The 15,421-nt window shown below is 43.0% G+C and overlaps 2 protein-coding genes across 2 annotated transcripts; one reads left to right on the top strand and one right to left on the bottom strand.

The window, feature by feature from the left end:
• The first annotated feature begins 206 nt into the window (after window positions 1-206).
• On the top strand, window positions 207-2,419 carry LOC117413877 (interferon alpha-inducible protein 27-like protein 2). Its single transcript, XM_058999405.1, has 5 exons — window positions 207-302; window positions 673-692; window positions 1,641-1,670; window positions 1,862-2,023; window positions 2,129-2,419. The coding sequence occupies exons 2-5, from the start codon at window positions 686-688 to the stop codon at window positions 2,209-2,211; spliced, it is 282 nt and encodes a 93-aa protein (XP_058855388.1). The 5' UTR covers window positions 207-302; window positions 673-685; the 3' UTR covers window positions 2,212-2,419.
• Window positions 2,420-3,163: 744 nt separating this feature from the next.
• On the bottom strand, window positions 3,164-13,287 carry LOC117414032 (cytosolic 5'-nucleotidase 1A-like). The gene is made up of 7 exons (XM_034906288.2): window positions 12,859-13,287; window positions 11,497-11,627; window positions 8,013-8,180; window positions 7,213-7,342; window positions 6,063-6,185; window positions 5,128-5,312; window positions 3,164-4,939 (listed from the first exon to the last, which is right to left on the bottom strand). The coding sequence occupies exons 2-7, from the start codon at window positions 11,620-11,622 to the stop codon at window positions 4,574-4,576; spliced, it is 1,098 nt and encodes a 365-aa protein (XP_034762179.2). The 5' UTR covers window positions 11,623-11,627; window positions 12,859-13,287; the 3' UTR covers window positions 3,164-4,573.
• Window positions 13,288-15,421: the final 2,134 nt, after the last annotated feature.

Here is a 15,421-nt window from a genome sequence, read left to right as displayed (position 1 = left end):
GTAAGTCGCCTTGGATAAAGGCATCTGCTAAATAAACAAATAATAGTAATAAATGACAAATCTTGAGGTGTTCTAACGCATTTGCACACTGCTCTAAACTGAAATTTTATAGTACACCGACATGCGTGACCTAAGCATTTCTGCAGAAACGAGATTTAACACACCCTTTTTTTTTGGGTGGGGGTACGTTTGTTTTTACCATTATTTCACGCTGTCATGGGAACGAGGGGCGTAAACCCAGCCCTATATAAATTCGTGGTGCCACGTTCAATCCATGAGAATGTGCACTAGCAACTACACAGGTATGTACATTGCAGAATTAGAAATCACACATACGGATTATTTAGCAACAAACGATTCACGGGAAATGATAATTATGAAGACATAACGGGTTCAATCGTATGGGTTCTATTCACAAGTTATGAAGTTTCTTTTTATATTTCTAAATTTCTAAATGAGTATTTAATAGTTATGGAAGTGGTATTATTATTATTATTATTATTATTATTATTATTATTATTATTATTATACTCCTTGCTTTTCCATGATAAGAATTGTTTGGGAAGGGTCAAGCGCGTCTCAAAGATTATTCAAAGGCGAACACACTATATTTATCGATGCATATTTTAAGATGTTTTTAAATTGTATTTTTCTTTTTCTGTTTTATTACAGGACAAAAAAAGACATGGCAAGTAAGTTATACTTTTGTTTATAAATTAATCTATCGAAAATTCGGATAGGTTGCTTTATTTTTGAAAATCTGGCTGGAAACCAGTTGTCAATCTAACGGTACTATCTAAAAGAAACCTATCGCCCTATTGACAGGGTATGTTTGTTAAGGACTGTGTTTAAAGCCCAATTGGTTGATTAAATCAAGGGGCAAGTTCTTGAACACATTTCAAAACTGTTTTATTAGTTTATTGCTAATATTTTTATTGTTCTTTAAAAAGCCACTCCTTAATCTGTTAACCCATTAAGTGCCATTGTCCTCATTTGAGGTCAGGCTATAATTTCTGGAGCATTTTTAACTGGCATCCTCTACCCGTTATTTTCATTTTCTTTTTAATGATATTGTTATGATAACTTACTTCGTTAACCGCAAAAGTTAAGCCCTTCAGATGCTTGTGTGACGCATCAATATAAAATACGAAACTGAAACCTAAAAACGACACAATTTCTTGGCACGTCTATCTTGTCTGTCCTCGAAATGGAACGCTATACCTGCCATGTTACACTTTCTAAAGATTCAGCACTTTCAGAATGGTAGCATACAGATTTAGAATGTATTGCATTGCATACAGCCTACACACTGAACGTGTTAAACACTCGTGAAAGGGAGCAGCAGCGCCCTTGGACGCTGGGTGTATAGTGACTGTTATCCCTGTAGTACTTTGTATTTAATCATATCCTGATGTAACTATCACTATTTAATCATATCCTGATGTCACTATCACTATTATCTGCTGTATTATTGAATCGTGGTTTGTCACACTTGTACTTTGCTTGAACAAAAGTTATTGTATTTCTTGCACTTATTGTAACATTTGAAATGTATTTGCTTACGATTGTAAGTCGCCCTGGATAAGGGCGTCTGCTAATAAATAATTAATAATAATAATCCCGTTTTCTGTCTTTTTCAGAAGTTCTAATTCTAGGCGCAGTCAGTGCAGGTGAGTCTATGCAGGACAAGCTTACTTATATTTAGGTTCACTTTTGTTTCCACAATGTCTGATGCCGATATGGCTTCCTCTACAACGTAACCAGGTGTGTTTTGATAAACACGGAATTTCAGTTTAAAAAGGGTTCGCAGGTCTCGATTAGCAGGAACCTGAGCTCTTCTTTCTCTGCTTCGGTCCCACAGCCACCGGTATCGCTGCAGCCCCCTTGGTCGTGGGAGCCTTGGGTTTTACGGCAGCCGGCATTGCAGCGGGGTCTTTGGCCGCCTCTCTCATGTCCTCGGCCGCTGTTGCAGGTGGCGGGGCAGTAGGCGCTGGCAGTACAGTTGCAGTATTGCAGTCGATCGGTAATATAAACCTATGCAGAATCTCTTTTATTAACATTTCAATTCAAGGAATTGACTTTGGATCCTTCCCCACACCGCTCACGCTGTTGTCTCTTCTCTTCCCAGGGGCTGCTGGTTTGGGAGCGGCCGGCACAGGGGTGGCTGGCACGATTGGAGCAGCCGCTGGGACCCTGTTTGCGCTGTTCTAAAGGGAGAGCGAGGCTCGTGATTTAAAAACTGTTAATCCATACTAGAGCTTGCAATGCCTTCTTGATCCCAAATAAAAGCGACAGTAAAAACCCTGCCTTGCCTGTCTTTGGTCTATTTTTCAGCATATTGTTCAGGCAGCAAAAGTCAAAATGTTTGTCAGTTTTATCTTTTTAGTGTATGTCAATAAAGGAAAATTATTAATGACAATTTTGAACCTGTGATTAATTCATTCTAGCATGCAATTACATATTGCAAAAAGATGTACGCGTTAAGTACATTGTAACTATGCATAGTAACATTGTAATGCTGTGTAAGCACTCTAGGAAGCTACAGTAGAACCTCAGATTTATCAACCCCTTGGGAATGGAGGTTTTTAATGGTTTTAATAAACGTGTACATCTGTCATCTACACCCACAATCGGAAGAGTAATACAAGGATGCTCATAAGTCACCATTGAAATTGTAACTAGCAAAAACACAGATGAAAACGTCCAGGAAAACGTGGGTTAACGTTGTGCTCGTTGTTTTTTTTTTTTTTTTTTTTAAAAAAGCAAAATGCATTCCTACAGCTTGCTCATTCATTCAACCTCCTTCGGCTTGGAAAAAAATGCTTTGTTTAAAACTGAAATATTCCTATTAAAATTACCCGCACTTGCTTTGAAATGTGCCTCCCCTTTGTCTGGGTAAATGTGTTGCTTATAGGAGCGCCTCGCTGATTGCATTGCAACCATGTCTGAATGATTGCATATTCCCGTGTGAAAGTGGAGTGTTCAGTTGACCGCTCCGTTCTAAGTTAGGGTGTTCCAAACTCTGAGATTCTATTGCAGTATGTAGATACACAGTAATTAGACACACAATATAAAGTGTTATCCTTATATTTTACTATGTTAGATTATACATACATGGCAAAATATCAACGAAAGACACATGAACACTCAGACAGACACAATATAAAGTGCAGATTTTGAATTTATACCCAAACACTATTCCCCAACAGCTTATACATATACTCACAGTACAGATCATTGCAACCTAGATAACAAGTGCAGACAAGACGCGCTCATAAAATAATAACTCTCATTGTAAACATTTCAAAAATATTGAGCTGTAAAATCGTCATCGTAAAATACAGCAGTGCTTTCTACATACAGATGTGTATTTCAAGAACGTGGCGCTGGTAAATCAAACAAACAAACAAACAAGCAAAAAACAACGGATATATTTTGAGTCTGTTTACAAAACAGTAATGCATTTGTAACAGAGCAATGTTTCTGAAATGAAGCTCTAGTGACACCCTGTGGCTAGAAATGGAACTACACGGACTTTAGTATAATAGAGCACATGTAGAACGTTGCACCGTGACCCTGATAGTGAAGCACACCCTGATACAGTGCATTACCAGTGTGTGTGTATTGTGGGCAACATAGCTCAATTATTGCAAACATATATGTCATTTTCAGCTACAAACTCTTCCCTTTAAGGAATAGGCAATCAGAAGGTGCAACATAAATGTTTGGAAGTAAAAGGTTAAAATGGTTAGAAACTGGGTTATTCAGTGTGTTTCGGACATAGCTGTGACTGATAGACGGACAGCACTAAGCTGCTGGGTAAGTTTAAAAGCTACATACACCTCACAGTTCACATCTTACATTAATAAGCGGGACGGGGCGGGGGGGGGGGGACATTCTTAAAACGGTTTTGTGAATCGGTTCGGTTGATGCCCCTCCCCTGAAAGAATCGGTGTGTTTCAGAACGAGTAGTTGGGAAATGAACACGTTACCCAGTGAACGCACCAATTATGCGATTACCTAGTTTCTTTTGCAGCATGTGTGAATTGAGAATCCCTGTCGGATGAAAAGCAATTCATAGAAAAAGTCTGAACCCCATGACCTTCTTTAGAATAGGGGTTAGCTTTCGTTTTGGGATCATAATTATTTGAAGCAAATGGACTGAACTGCTTGAGAAAGCAGCGCTGTACAGTATTCTCTCTCTCTATGCTTTTTAAATGATTTTAATAACTGGAGCACCATTGCAAAGGTGGGTGAGTTGCCCCTTCAGTGAAAGAACTAATAATAATAATAATAATAATAATAATAATAATAATAATAATAATAATAATAATAAATACCCAAACACACACTGTATTTGGTTTAGTTGTGTAGTGCATTATCTGTAAAAAGGTACCTTTTTAAAATATACCTCTTTTTTATGAAAATAACATTACAAAGTCTCCAGTCCAGGTGGTGCTTCTGCTACCCTTGCTCTTCCCTGCTCTGGCTGTCTGTTGCTGTATCGATGAAGCCGGATCCACAGAGCCACAGCCTCTTCTTAGACCTCCTTTCCTCCTTTACTGTGGCTTCCTCACTTGCCTCCAGCTGGCTCCTTTTTGGTGGCAGACTTCTTGTACCTCTGTGCCACTCCGTAGGGCACGTGGGCAGAGACGGTGCCCATCTCCGTGGCTCCTTCCACGTGGAACATCTGGTCGTCGAAGAAGATGTGCGGGCGGATCTTCTCTAGGAGCGGGCCCTTGGGGGCCCCCGCCAGGAAGAGTGCCTCGTCAGTCTCCAGGCCCCAGCTCCGCAGGGTCTTTAGGGCCCGGGCTCCCGAGCTGGCGGCACTGCGGGCCGTCACCAGGTAGGTGCGAATCGGGCACTCCAGCCGCTGCCCCTTGGCGTAGAACTTCTTCTGCAGCTTCCCCAGCGCCTCGAGGAACCCCTTCAGAGGACCCTGAGAGAGAGAGAGAGAGAGAGAGAGAGAGAGAGAGAAGGACCACTGTGAAATCGCTCTGCGTTTTTGCTGTCAATTGTTGTGCTGAGCGAATCATTTTGGGTTAATGCACAAGAGAAGACTCCCATCGGCGAGCCATTTAACAGAACGGCGCCTCCCCTGTGCTTCTTATACCAGGCGTGACCTACGTGTGCCAGAGGGCTGTTCACATGCTCCTTCTCGTGCTCGAAGAACCTGTCCAGGCCGTGCGCTTTGACGATCTGCTCCGACTCGTCCGAGAAGAGGACTGCGTCTCCATCGAACGCCACACGCAGCTGAGTGTCCGACACCTCCACCACCTTGTCAGGGCTGAAGATGGTGGCTGCAGCGATGCCTGGGGGAGGCAGGCAGAGTAGAGAGAGAGAGAGATAAGACAAGCACAACTTTGACCAGGTGGCAGCAGAGCAGTAAAGGGTCATCGGGAGGGATTTCCAGGGACGCTTTGCTGCACTATCCTATGTTGTTTCTATAATATTTTATAGTCAGAACTTCATTTGAGAAATGAATCGATTCGTTATGACAAAGGCTGTGTTTTTTTCACGGTGAAACCCATTACCGTGTAATATCTAGTTCCCTGTGAAAATTCCCATTTCTGAAAGAATAGTGTAAATATAAATATTTTTGTATCACTTAAAAATAAATACAGCAAACGTTTGCCTTATTGACGCACTACCTGTTCCAATGCATTTAGGAACCTGGCAGCCGGTTTAGTTTGCTTCCGGTAAATGATTGAACACACACTGCATAGAGCTGCATGATTCCTTTACAGACAGCAGCTGCATCAAAGATCGAAAATATTTCTGCTAAAGATCGCTCTGCGCAGCACAAGAAGGGGACATTTTACGTGTCAATATTTAGAAACATCTGCTGTATAATAACTCTAGAACATGATGTTAAATAAAATATCTTTTTAAATTATGTCTCAATTCTAAAATAATTCTAGGTGATGCAAAACATTTGGCCATAGCTTTAGGCTATTCCTTTGTATCTCTTTGTATGCCTTCACGCAATCGTTAGCAGGTGCAGTGACGGCGTGGTACGCAGCGGGCTCCAGCTCAGTGAAGCGATGGAGACGTTGTCTTACCCTCTCCCAGGGCCTCGCCCACCTTCCCCGAGTCAGAGGACAGGTAGAGGTTGGTATGATACGCCTTCAGGTAACCGATGAGGCTCCTCCCCCCTGTCATGCAGAAGCGCTCGATGAACAGGTCTGTGGAGACAAGAGCACTGCAGTCAGGGGGAGCAGACAACACACAGCACAAGGCTAGGAGACAAGGGCACTGCAGTCAGGGGAAGCAGACAACACACAGCACAGGGCTAGGAGACAAGGGCACTGCAGTCAGGGGAAGCAGACAACACACAGCACAGGGCTAGGACTGGGGGAGACACACAGCACAGGGCTAGGACTGGGGGAGACACACAGCACAGGGCTAGGAGACAAGGGCACTGCAGTCAGTCAACTATATTATCAGTAATAACTAGTACTATTAGTAAAATCACAATCAGATTAGAATCAGGACCATAATGAAAAGTGGAATGTGTTTTAGTCCATGCAGTTTTTTTTTCTTTATTGTGGTATAGTGACGAGGATGTAGGAAGTTGAGGTCCTCCCAATGGGACTGTATAACTGCGCTTCAGAGCGTGAGCCATTGCTGAGCCTTGACCTCGCAACTTCAGTGGTAACTGATTCACGCTGCAAAGTAGCTAATGCCTTTTCTAAGCCCTGTACCACATGATAATTGAATAAGCATGTTTCTTGTAAGTGTTGCCAAAGTGATCCTCCTCCAAATGTCTCTAATACTGTCATTATCCCTGCTTGGAATCCATCGCAGCCAGGTAAGCGCAGTGCTCCCTTCATTTGCTGAACTACAGTCGAATCAATCCTGGAATGTATTTATTGTTGATCTGACTCATCTCTGTCCCTCTAAACTGGCTTGAGTTTCTTCCATTGTCCTGTCGGTTTATTGCTCAAGTAACTACTTCTGAAGTCAGGGGAGCTCAGCTGCAGCTTGTTACACACAGCTTGAGCCAAGAGATGACTTACATGGGTGTAACTCGATTGGCGTTCTCCTGATAAAAAATTTAAATCTACCAAAAAAAACCCCATCTGTCTTACTTGACTGTGTTATAACTCTTGATGCCAGAATGTTAATAATGCATTATTTCGTTTGATGGTTTTGAAATGCCCCTGCTCCAGGCTGTGCTGCTTGTGTTGTACCAGCCTGCCGGTAACTCACTGTAGTGGTTGATGGTGTTAATGAGCCTCACTCCGACCTGGGCGTGGTGGTTCGTCATCAGCACGACGTCAAAGAGCTCCTCGCTTTCAGGGTAGAGCTCCCTCAGACGAGCATTCACTGCCTCCAGAGCCTGAAGACACAGGGGCAGGGAGAGAGGAGAGAGAGGGGAGGGGAGAGGGGGAGAGCGAGAGGGGGGAGAGGGGGAGAGGTGGGGGAGTTAACAGATTTCCCCTGCGTACATCATTATTGTGTGTGACTGTCAGTATATAAGCACAGCTTCCCAGCCTTCAGACTATCTCTCTGTATATAAGAGTTCATAAGAGCACATCTGCTCTGTGTGCATGATCTGGACTCCTTGCACGGGCTGAGCTGAATCAAGACACTTTAAAAATCAGATCTCTTTAAACCCCTGAGTGATCCGGGAATGGGTGAGCTGGTTTATAAGATTTTCCAATGCATTGCAATCTGGATTGTCCTGCACACACACACACCACTGCGCTCTGTCATTGATCTGCTTACAGAGTGGCTCAGTGTGTGCCACAATATGGCTCTCTTGCTTTTTCTCATTTAAGTTTTTCTTAACGGGTTTGAAAAGACTTAGGTAGTCTTAGGAAGCAAAACTGGTGTCAATGCATAGCAACCTTAACTGAGAAGAACCCCGAGGAGGGGTGTAGCTGTGGCGGATCTATGGGAAGCCCCTGGTAATCAGTGTGGTAATAAGAGGTTAGACAGCTCTGTGCTGGAGTGCCGGGGATGTACTGGAAAAGGGCTGGGAGAATGGGCTCGGCGGGCGTCCTGACCTTGACGAAGGGGAAGGCGGCCCCAGGTTCGAAGGGCTCGTCCTCATGCTCCAGCTGGTACTTGACGTACTCCTCCACCCCGTGCTCCTCGTAGATCTTCTGCTCCTCCTCCATCCGGAAGAGAGCCCGCGACGACACAGCGATCGTGATGGCATTCTGCGGGTTCGGCTGAAAGAGAGAGCGAGCGCAGAAACATGAACACAGCACAGGGCGCCTCTGATTGAAACACAAGAGAGGACCGTGGTGAAAACGGCTGTTCAAAACGTGCGAAGAAGCCGTGTCTTATAATAAGAGACACACCCTACACACACCTTATTAGAAATCGAAGACTGTACTGAAAATACAAAGAGGATTGCTGTTGAGTTCTGTCATATGTTCTATGAAATGGATTACATCTGTACACAGGATGTACTGTATGCTGCAAGCCGGTTCTCTTCAGGAAAAGGGCAGGCATTCTTTATGAGACAAATTTGACTCGACACCTCAACGAACTTTGGACTAATTTTAGCCAGTGCACTTCTAAAGGGGAATTTACGGCATGTGGAATCACGGTGAACTGGCTGAGCACTCAGTGCTCCAGAGTGCATAATAATATCTGGCACTCAGTCTCTCACCCACACTGTCAGAATAATGCACGGTCGACATGTGTTGAAACCGCATTCTTTTTTTGGGTGAGTCATTGAGCAGGTCATCTACATTTTTGTAGGTTTTCAGATTCAAGGTCAAAGTTTTCAAAGTTCTGGATTGCATCAAAGCAAACTTCCTGTTTCTAGTTCATGTCCTGTAGCCTCCCTGCTTCCTTGTCCCTCTGTATTTGTGTGCTGGTATTTTATAAGCTGTGCTGAAACCAGACACTGGCAGCTCCTGCCAGCACAGCAACTCTGCTGAGGAGATGGGATCAAAATAAACAAACACAGAGACACGTACGCACACCAGGGCTGCCACCTGCCTCCATTTCCCCTGGATCGCCCCAGTTTTGAGGAAGGTGTCCCGGGATTTCAATATGCCTTCCCGGGACACTAAAAAGATCCTGGTTTTTAATCTTATACTTCCACTTTCATGCAGATTATACAGCAACACTGCAATGCCAGTCCCATAAATTGAGCACAAGTTAGAAAAATCAAGACAATATTACTGCAATAGACGTACAATATGAATTGGTTGTCAGTACTATAATAGTGGTATTATCAATGTTACCTACTGGATGACTGTAGGATTTCTAGAGCGTTTAATCATTGTAGCTGCCCTTGTGCTACCATCACCTCGTTTGTTCAGAACCATTGCATTGCTATTGTGGGGCCACCCCTGTGTTGCTACTGCAGATTATTTGGCAAGCTTACTGGCACTGGAGTGAAACAATTGCACACTCAATATTTCCAGCTGATGAATATCTTTACCGAAGAGCCACAGTAAAAATGTGACGTGTTTCAAGGGAATTCTCACAAGCCTCGTGAGCGGGTCAGAGAATCTCTCACTGTGAATACAACAGGTGTGGCCAAATAACGGGTTATACAATGAGTGTTTGAGTCCCTCCCTCCCCAGTTCCGAGAATCAGGATGAAAATGAGCATTGCAGTCTTTTCTGGTGTTGTGTGTCACGTGCATAGTTTAGAGTCACTCTCCAGGAGATCAAAATACTTTGTTCTTGTGCAAACTTGCCAGGACAGGTTCTAGAACAATGGTGCACAACTCGGTCCTGGAGGGCCGCTGTCCCTGCAGGTTTTTATTCCAACTGCACCCTAAAGCACTTTATTGGACCTTATTAGAATCTTAATTGGTCCAATTAACTCATTTAGGATATGGTTAGAACAAAAACCGGGAGGGGCACCGGCCCCCCATGACCTGAGTTGTGCACCACTGATTATTATTATTATTATTTATTTCTTAACAGACGCCCTTATCCAGGGCGACTTACAATTGTTACAAGATATCACATTATTTTTTACATTCAATTACATTATTTTTTACACATTATTTTTTACATACAATTACCCATTTATACAGCTGGGTTTTTACTGGAGCAATCTGGGTAAAGTACCTTGCTCAAGGGTACAGCAGCAGTGTCTTCCACCGGGGATTGAACCCACAACCCTCCGGTCAAGAGTCCAGAGCCCTAACCACTACTCCACACTGCTGCCCTCTAGAACATCTTAACAAAAAATATGACGATTGTTGAGATTTTGCAGTTTTTAAGTTTTTTTTTGTATACTAGTAGTCGACTAGAACACTGACACATTGAGATTTTGTATTGACTGCTTAAGGGCTTGGCAATTATTGACCTTCCTGGCTGGGTCATTATTTCAACCAGGCTTCACAGGTTTAACAAAGTAATCAGCTGCTTTAGGGCCAGGATGGAGGTTTCATTGGACCACAATTAAGAACAAGGCTGAAACAAAACACCCAGCCAGGAAGGACAGTAGCTGCCAATCCCTTAAGCAGCCAATACAAAATCTCTCCCGTTAACAGCAGAGCTCTGCTTCACTGTAGTGGCACTGCAGCAGTGCTGCTGAAGATCGTCTGCAGCATGACAGTTGCGTAGAACCAGCATGGGAACAGCAAGGGAAACCGCAAACATGGCACAGGGTATCACGTCTGCACACTGACAGAGCAGGGTATGCACAGAGTCTAGGGGGAGGGCTGCAGGGTCTATTTATAGACTGCCTTTTCTCCTTGGAACAAATGTGTATCAGAATACTAAATGATTCTGTAATGTGTTGATGCATGGCTCATATAACCAGAGCCAATAGGACCGAGGTCTTGGGGTAACCAGTTTGTGGTAATCGAAAGTGTTTTTGTACTGACTGGTTCAAATCCATTTGATCCTCAATACTTAAAAGGGTTCTAAGCCTTGAGTAGCTGTTTAATGCCGTTTGACAGCAGAGAACTGCAGCCTGTACTGTAAGATAGCAAGTATTATTATTATTATTATTATTATTATTATTATTATTAATAGCACGATGCATGCGTCTAATACATTTTAAAATGTCACAGTGAATCACTTTTGGACAGCTGGCACAGAGACACCAAATGGCTACTGAATATAATCTGCTTTCCTTTCCTGACTGTCTGACTGCGTTCCTGTTATATATATATATATATATATATATATATATATATATATATATATATATATATATATATATATATATATACAGTTCAGTTTAACCCTGTATTAATGCTGACCACACTGTCATAGTCAGGTGATCAGTGTAATATCCGGAACCCCTCTGCTGTTAATACCAGACCCCAAAGAACCTTCTTGGCAAAAAGGTCTGGTAACATGACTGGTACATAAAAAAACATTAAAGCATGAATTTCTCAAGGAAAATTAGTCTATGTCAGTTTCCAAATCCCTCATGCATATAGTCATTGCATTGCAGTACATTCTGCAGTGGCAGCAGCAGAGAAACCTCACTCACACATGCTGCGGTTTCCTTGAAAAGACCTCCCAAGGGGAAAGCAGTGAATAATTCAACAGGCCCTACCGTTTTAGGTTTCTTGGTGGGGGCCAGCTTGTTGTAGAAACCCTTAGCATCCCAGGTGGACTGGTCCTCTCCGTTGGCCGCGTCCGTCCCTGGCCTGCCATGGGCAGGAGGGGAGTTTTGACTCATCGTTGCTGCACCCAAGTGAACAAATTCCTCAATTAACCGCTATGCAGGTCTCGAGAGCTACTGAGGGATAAAATCCTTGAGATTGAAAGACAGTCAGATGGACAACACAGGATGGAGTACCAGGGGAGAGAGGTGGATTTCAAACTAAATACATATGATCATCAGGAGTGAGTGTCTATCTCTGGCAACCCTGAGTGCTTGTTGTGGTGTGTTGCTCCCTCTCCCTCTCCCTCTCCTTCTCTCCCTCACTCTCTCCTCTCCCCCCACTCTCTCCCCTCTCTCTCACTCCCCCTCCCTCTCTTTTTCTCCTCTCCCCCTCTCTCTCGCTCTCTCTTCTCCCCCTCTCTCCCTTCTCTCTCACTCCCCCTCCCTCTCTCTTTCTCCTCTCCCCCTCTCTCTCGCTCTCTCCTCTCCCCCTTTATTACTCCCTCCCTCTCTCACCCTCACTATGCAATTCTAATCTCTTTAAACGGAGCTCTTGCAATCCTCTGGGTCTCTCTGTTGACAGCCTGCTGCGCTGTGACCCCGCCCCCTTTTTAACCCCTTGTAGAGAGCTCAGGCTGCTCCACACATATCTGACATGCGCTGTCCCCTCTGTAGCACACTACTGTGAAAACGATCTGACCCCTCACGTGATCAACGCATCTGTAATGCATCTGCCACCCCTGACATTTGAAAGCACTATCAGTGATCTTGAGCAAGACCATGTGGAGTCTGTTTACCCTTGTCAGGTTACAGCTCTGCTGTCGTTTCCCATGAAAATAAATAAATACATAATTATTAGTGCACTGTTCTAGATACAGAGAACAGCATTGGGATCCCTGTGAAAGTGGTCTGATGTCAGCACAGGCTTCAGTGTCACTTTCCTCTCTTTGCCAACAGATGAGTGTCTTTCTTACCATCTGCTGTGATCTGTAACGGGGTCAGAAATGCCTGCTGTCTTTCACGTGCTTGTTTGGCACTTGACATGTTGATTTGATGAGTGCACCTTTACATCCGGTGTACTGTGTGACACTTTGGAATTCATTAGTATTCCTTTCTAGCAGCAGATCAATATTGCACAATGCAGTTTCTGAAGACATCAGATGACTCATTTCAATGAAATCTCAATGCATTTCCCCATTTAACTTTACTGCAGTATAGTCCCCTATTAGCAAAGCTTTTTTTTTTTTTTTTTTAGAGAGCGAGGATTAGAAGTTAATTCCATTTTTTTGTCAGGCTAATCACACAGCTTACCTGCGAGCACTTTTTACATCTTTGACAGTTCCCAATGCGGAAGCCATCCACATCAGCCGAATGTTTTTATTACTGTTCAAGAGTCCCTCTCCTCAAGCCCCTCTTTCCTGCTCCCCTCTCCAGCTGTGCTGCTAATAGGATTGCCATTGAACAAGTTCAAAGTGTTTGTGAGTGATCCTGCAGTGCTGGTTGCTTAGCAGCGGCTCCCAAAGCTGCACAAGATACCAAGTTGCATTATTTTATTTGTATGGCAAGGGAGGCCTCTTGTGGTATCTTAAAGCACTGCGCACATAAAATCTAGTGTTATTGCACCATCACTGAATCTCCCTGTCAGCGCTGGGAAGGCTGCAGTTGGACTTCATTGTTTGAAACCCAGGTGCAAATACAGGCAACACGGCCCTCTATAGTGGTATTCATAGAAAGCGACAGATTGTTGACTGTCCACTTCGTTTACATTATCCACCAATTGAAAGCTTGTGTTTTAAACACACACACACACATATATATATATATATATATATATATATATATATATATATATATATATATATATATATTCCAACAAATAAAACAAAAAAACACTCAGATACAGCTTTTGACATCCATATATTTAATTCTCTATGTATTAAAAATAATTACACATCTCTTAGTATTAAGAGCCATACAATATTGAAAAAACGATACTCAATAATAATAATAACGATAAAAATAAAGTGTACGTCTACAGCACAGGTATACAATGCAGAACTGAATATTGCACAGACATGGAACCACAAGGCTTTCTCTCGTGGGGGGGTGAGTGTGGAGCTGGAGTGTTAAGAGCCCGGTCCCCCCCCCCCCTCCCCGCCCCGCCCCGCCCCGCCCCACCCTCTGGTTCCCTGGTAATTCACCCTGTTAAATACTGTATAGAAATGTACATTGACAGAACACATGAAGAACTGCAGCGGCTTCACTGCAGTAAAAGTGGATTGCATTCCAGTGAAATAGGCAGCAGCGGCGCAGCTGCAGGGCAGAGCGGTCGGACTGCACTTCACTTGCTGCTCGCCAGCTTCCCCTTGTCAGCAGAACAACGCATTGTCCCCCATAGTCATTCACAATCCAGCACTACCAAAAGGAAACGTATTGCTTAAGAAAGTTATTGTACAAAATGTTTTCGTGGTGTAACTAAGTGCACAGTAACGGCTGTTTCCACCATGCTTATACCTTGTTACCATTTCTAATATGCTTTGCCATACCTCTCTGGACTTTACAACTATGCCGTGGTATCAATATGCTTTATTACACTTTCCTTTTACTAATAGAAACTTTTATAAGGTTTCATTTCTACTGCACCCTAATTCAACATTTGAGAAACTTCCGACTGCAAAAAAGTTTGGGATGAATAGTACAGTACAGTGCTTTTACTAGGTGGTAAAGACCCACAGCTGTTTGTTTTTTTCATCTCATCCACTGACTGCTAGTGCATTGACAAAACTGCTTCTATAAACCATGAAAGATCACACTGCGTGTTTTATCTATATTCACTATATACTCAATGATTACTGTTGATCAATATAGTTTCTGTTTAAAATATATAAAAATACATAAATATATAGATACATAAATAAATACATTAAACATGCCATTTTCTCAGTCTGGTGTGACTCTCAGTGCAGGCTCGGCTGTCACTTGGGGTTTCTATAGGTTGCATGGAGACAGCACAGTGCAGGTGCTGGTGACGTCAGCACAGGGCTCAGGTATAGATACAGGGGACCTGCAGTGTAGGCATGTCACCACTAGGGGGATGCTAGAACGAAATACAGCAGAAGAATTTTTTCCCCTTTGTAAATATTTAAAAACAGCACATTATTTATATAAAAAAATGTATAGTGGCCAGTTGCTTTAAACTGCAGCCTGTAACTGCAATGCAATGCTCATTTACTGCAGTTCTGCCTGGGTTGTTTCTCATGTAAGAAGTATGAAGTCTTTAACTTGTTTCCAGAGTCACAGATCTAAAGGAACTCCAGTGCGTCTGGTTAGAGCACTTTGATCGGAATTGCCCTAGGATTAAAAAGCTTTGTTCGGTCTGCCTTTGAGATTCAGTTTAATAAGAGCTGGGAGAGGAGGAGCTGGCTAAGAGCAGGGATGTGCAGACAAAATTAACATGACATTTTGTGAAATCTGTGAAATCTGCTTGGGATTTTGAATGAGTGTTTCTACCAGTTATTTTAAATCTCAGGTTTAAAAGTAGTTTAGGCTTCAACAGCCCGAATGCCTGTTAGTTAATTTATGGCATGCAGGGAATTTTAAAATGGACAGATCTAAACTTCCTTATATACAATCAATTTGTCCCGGGAAAAAGTCTCTTCATTGGCACTTCAAATTGAACGTTACTGACACACAGTGGTCAAAGAGTAGGAATCCCCATTTCTTTGTATTTTTTTGCATTAAAAAGATATTAAAGGCAAAGTCCCTTGGATTTCACCCTTTATTAACTTCAGTACCTTTTTTTACTGCTTCCCTAATCACTGTGCATTAGAACTTTTAATTTCAAATATATTGGACAAGTCCCAGCAGAGGGTAC

This window comes from Acipenser ruthenus, chromosome 25 (assembly GCF_902713425.1).
Source record: "Acipenser ruthenus chromosome 25, fAciRut3.2 maternal haplotype, whole genome shotgun sequence".
NCBI lineage: Eukaryota > Metazoa > Chordata > Actinopteri > Acipenseriformes > Acipenseridae > Acipenser > Acipenser ruthenus.
Note: the sequence above shows the minus strand (reverse complement) of the source record. Positions and strands in the feature narration are given on the sequence as shown.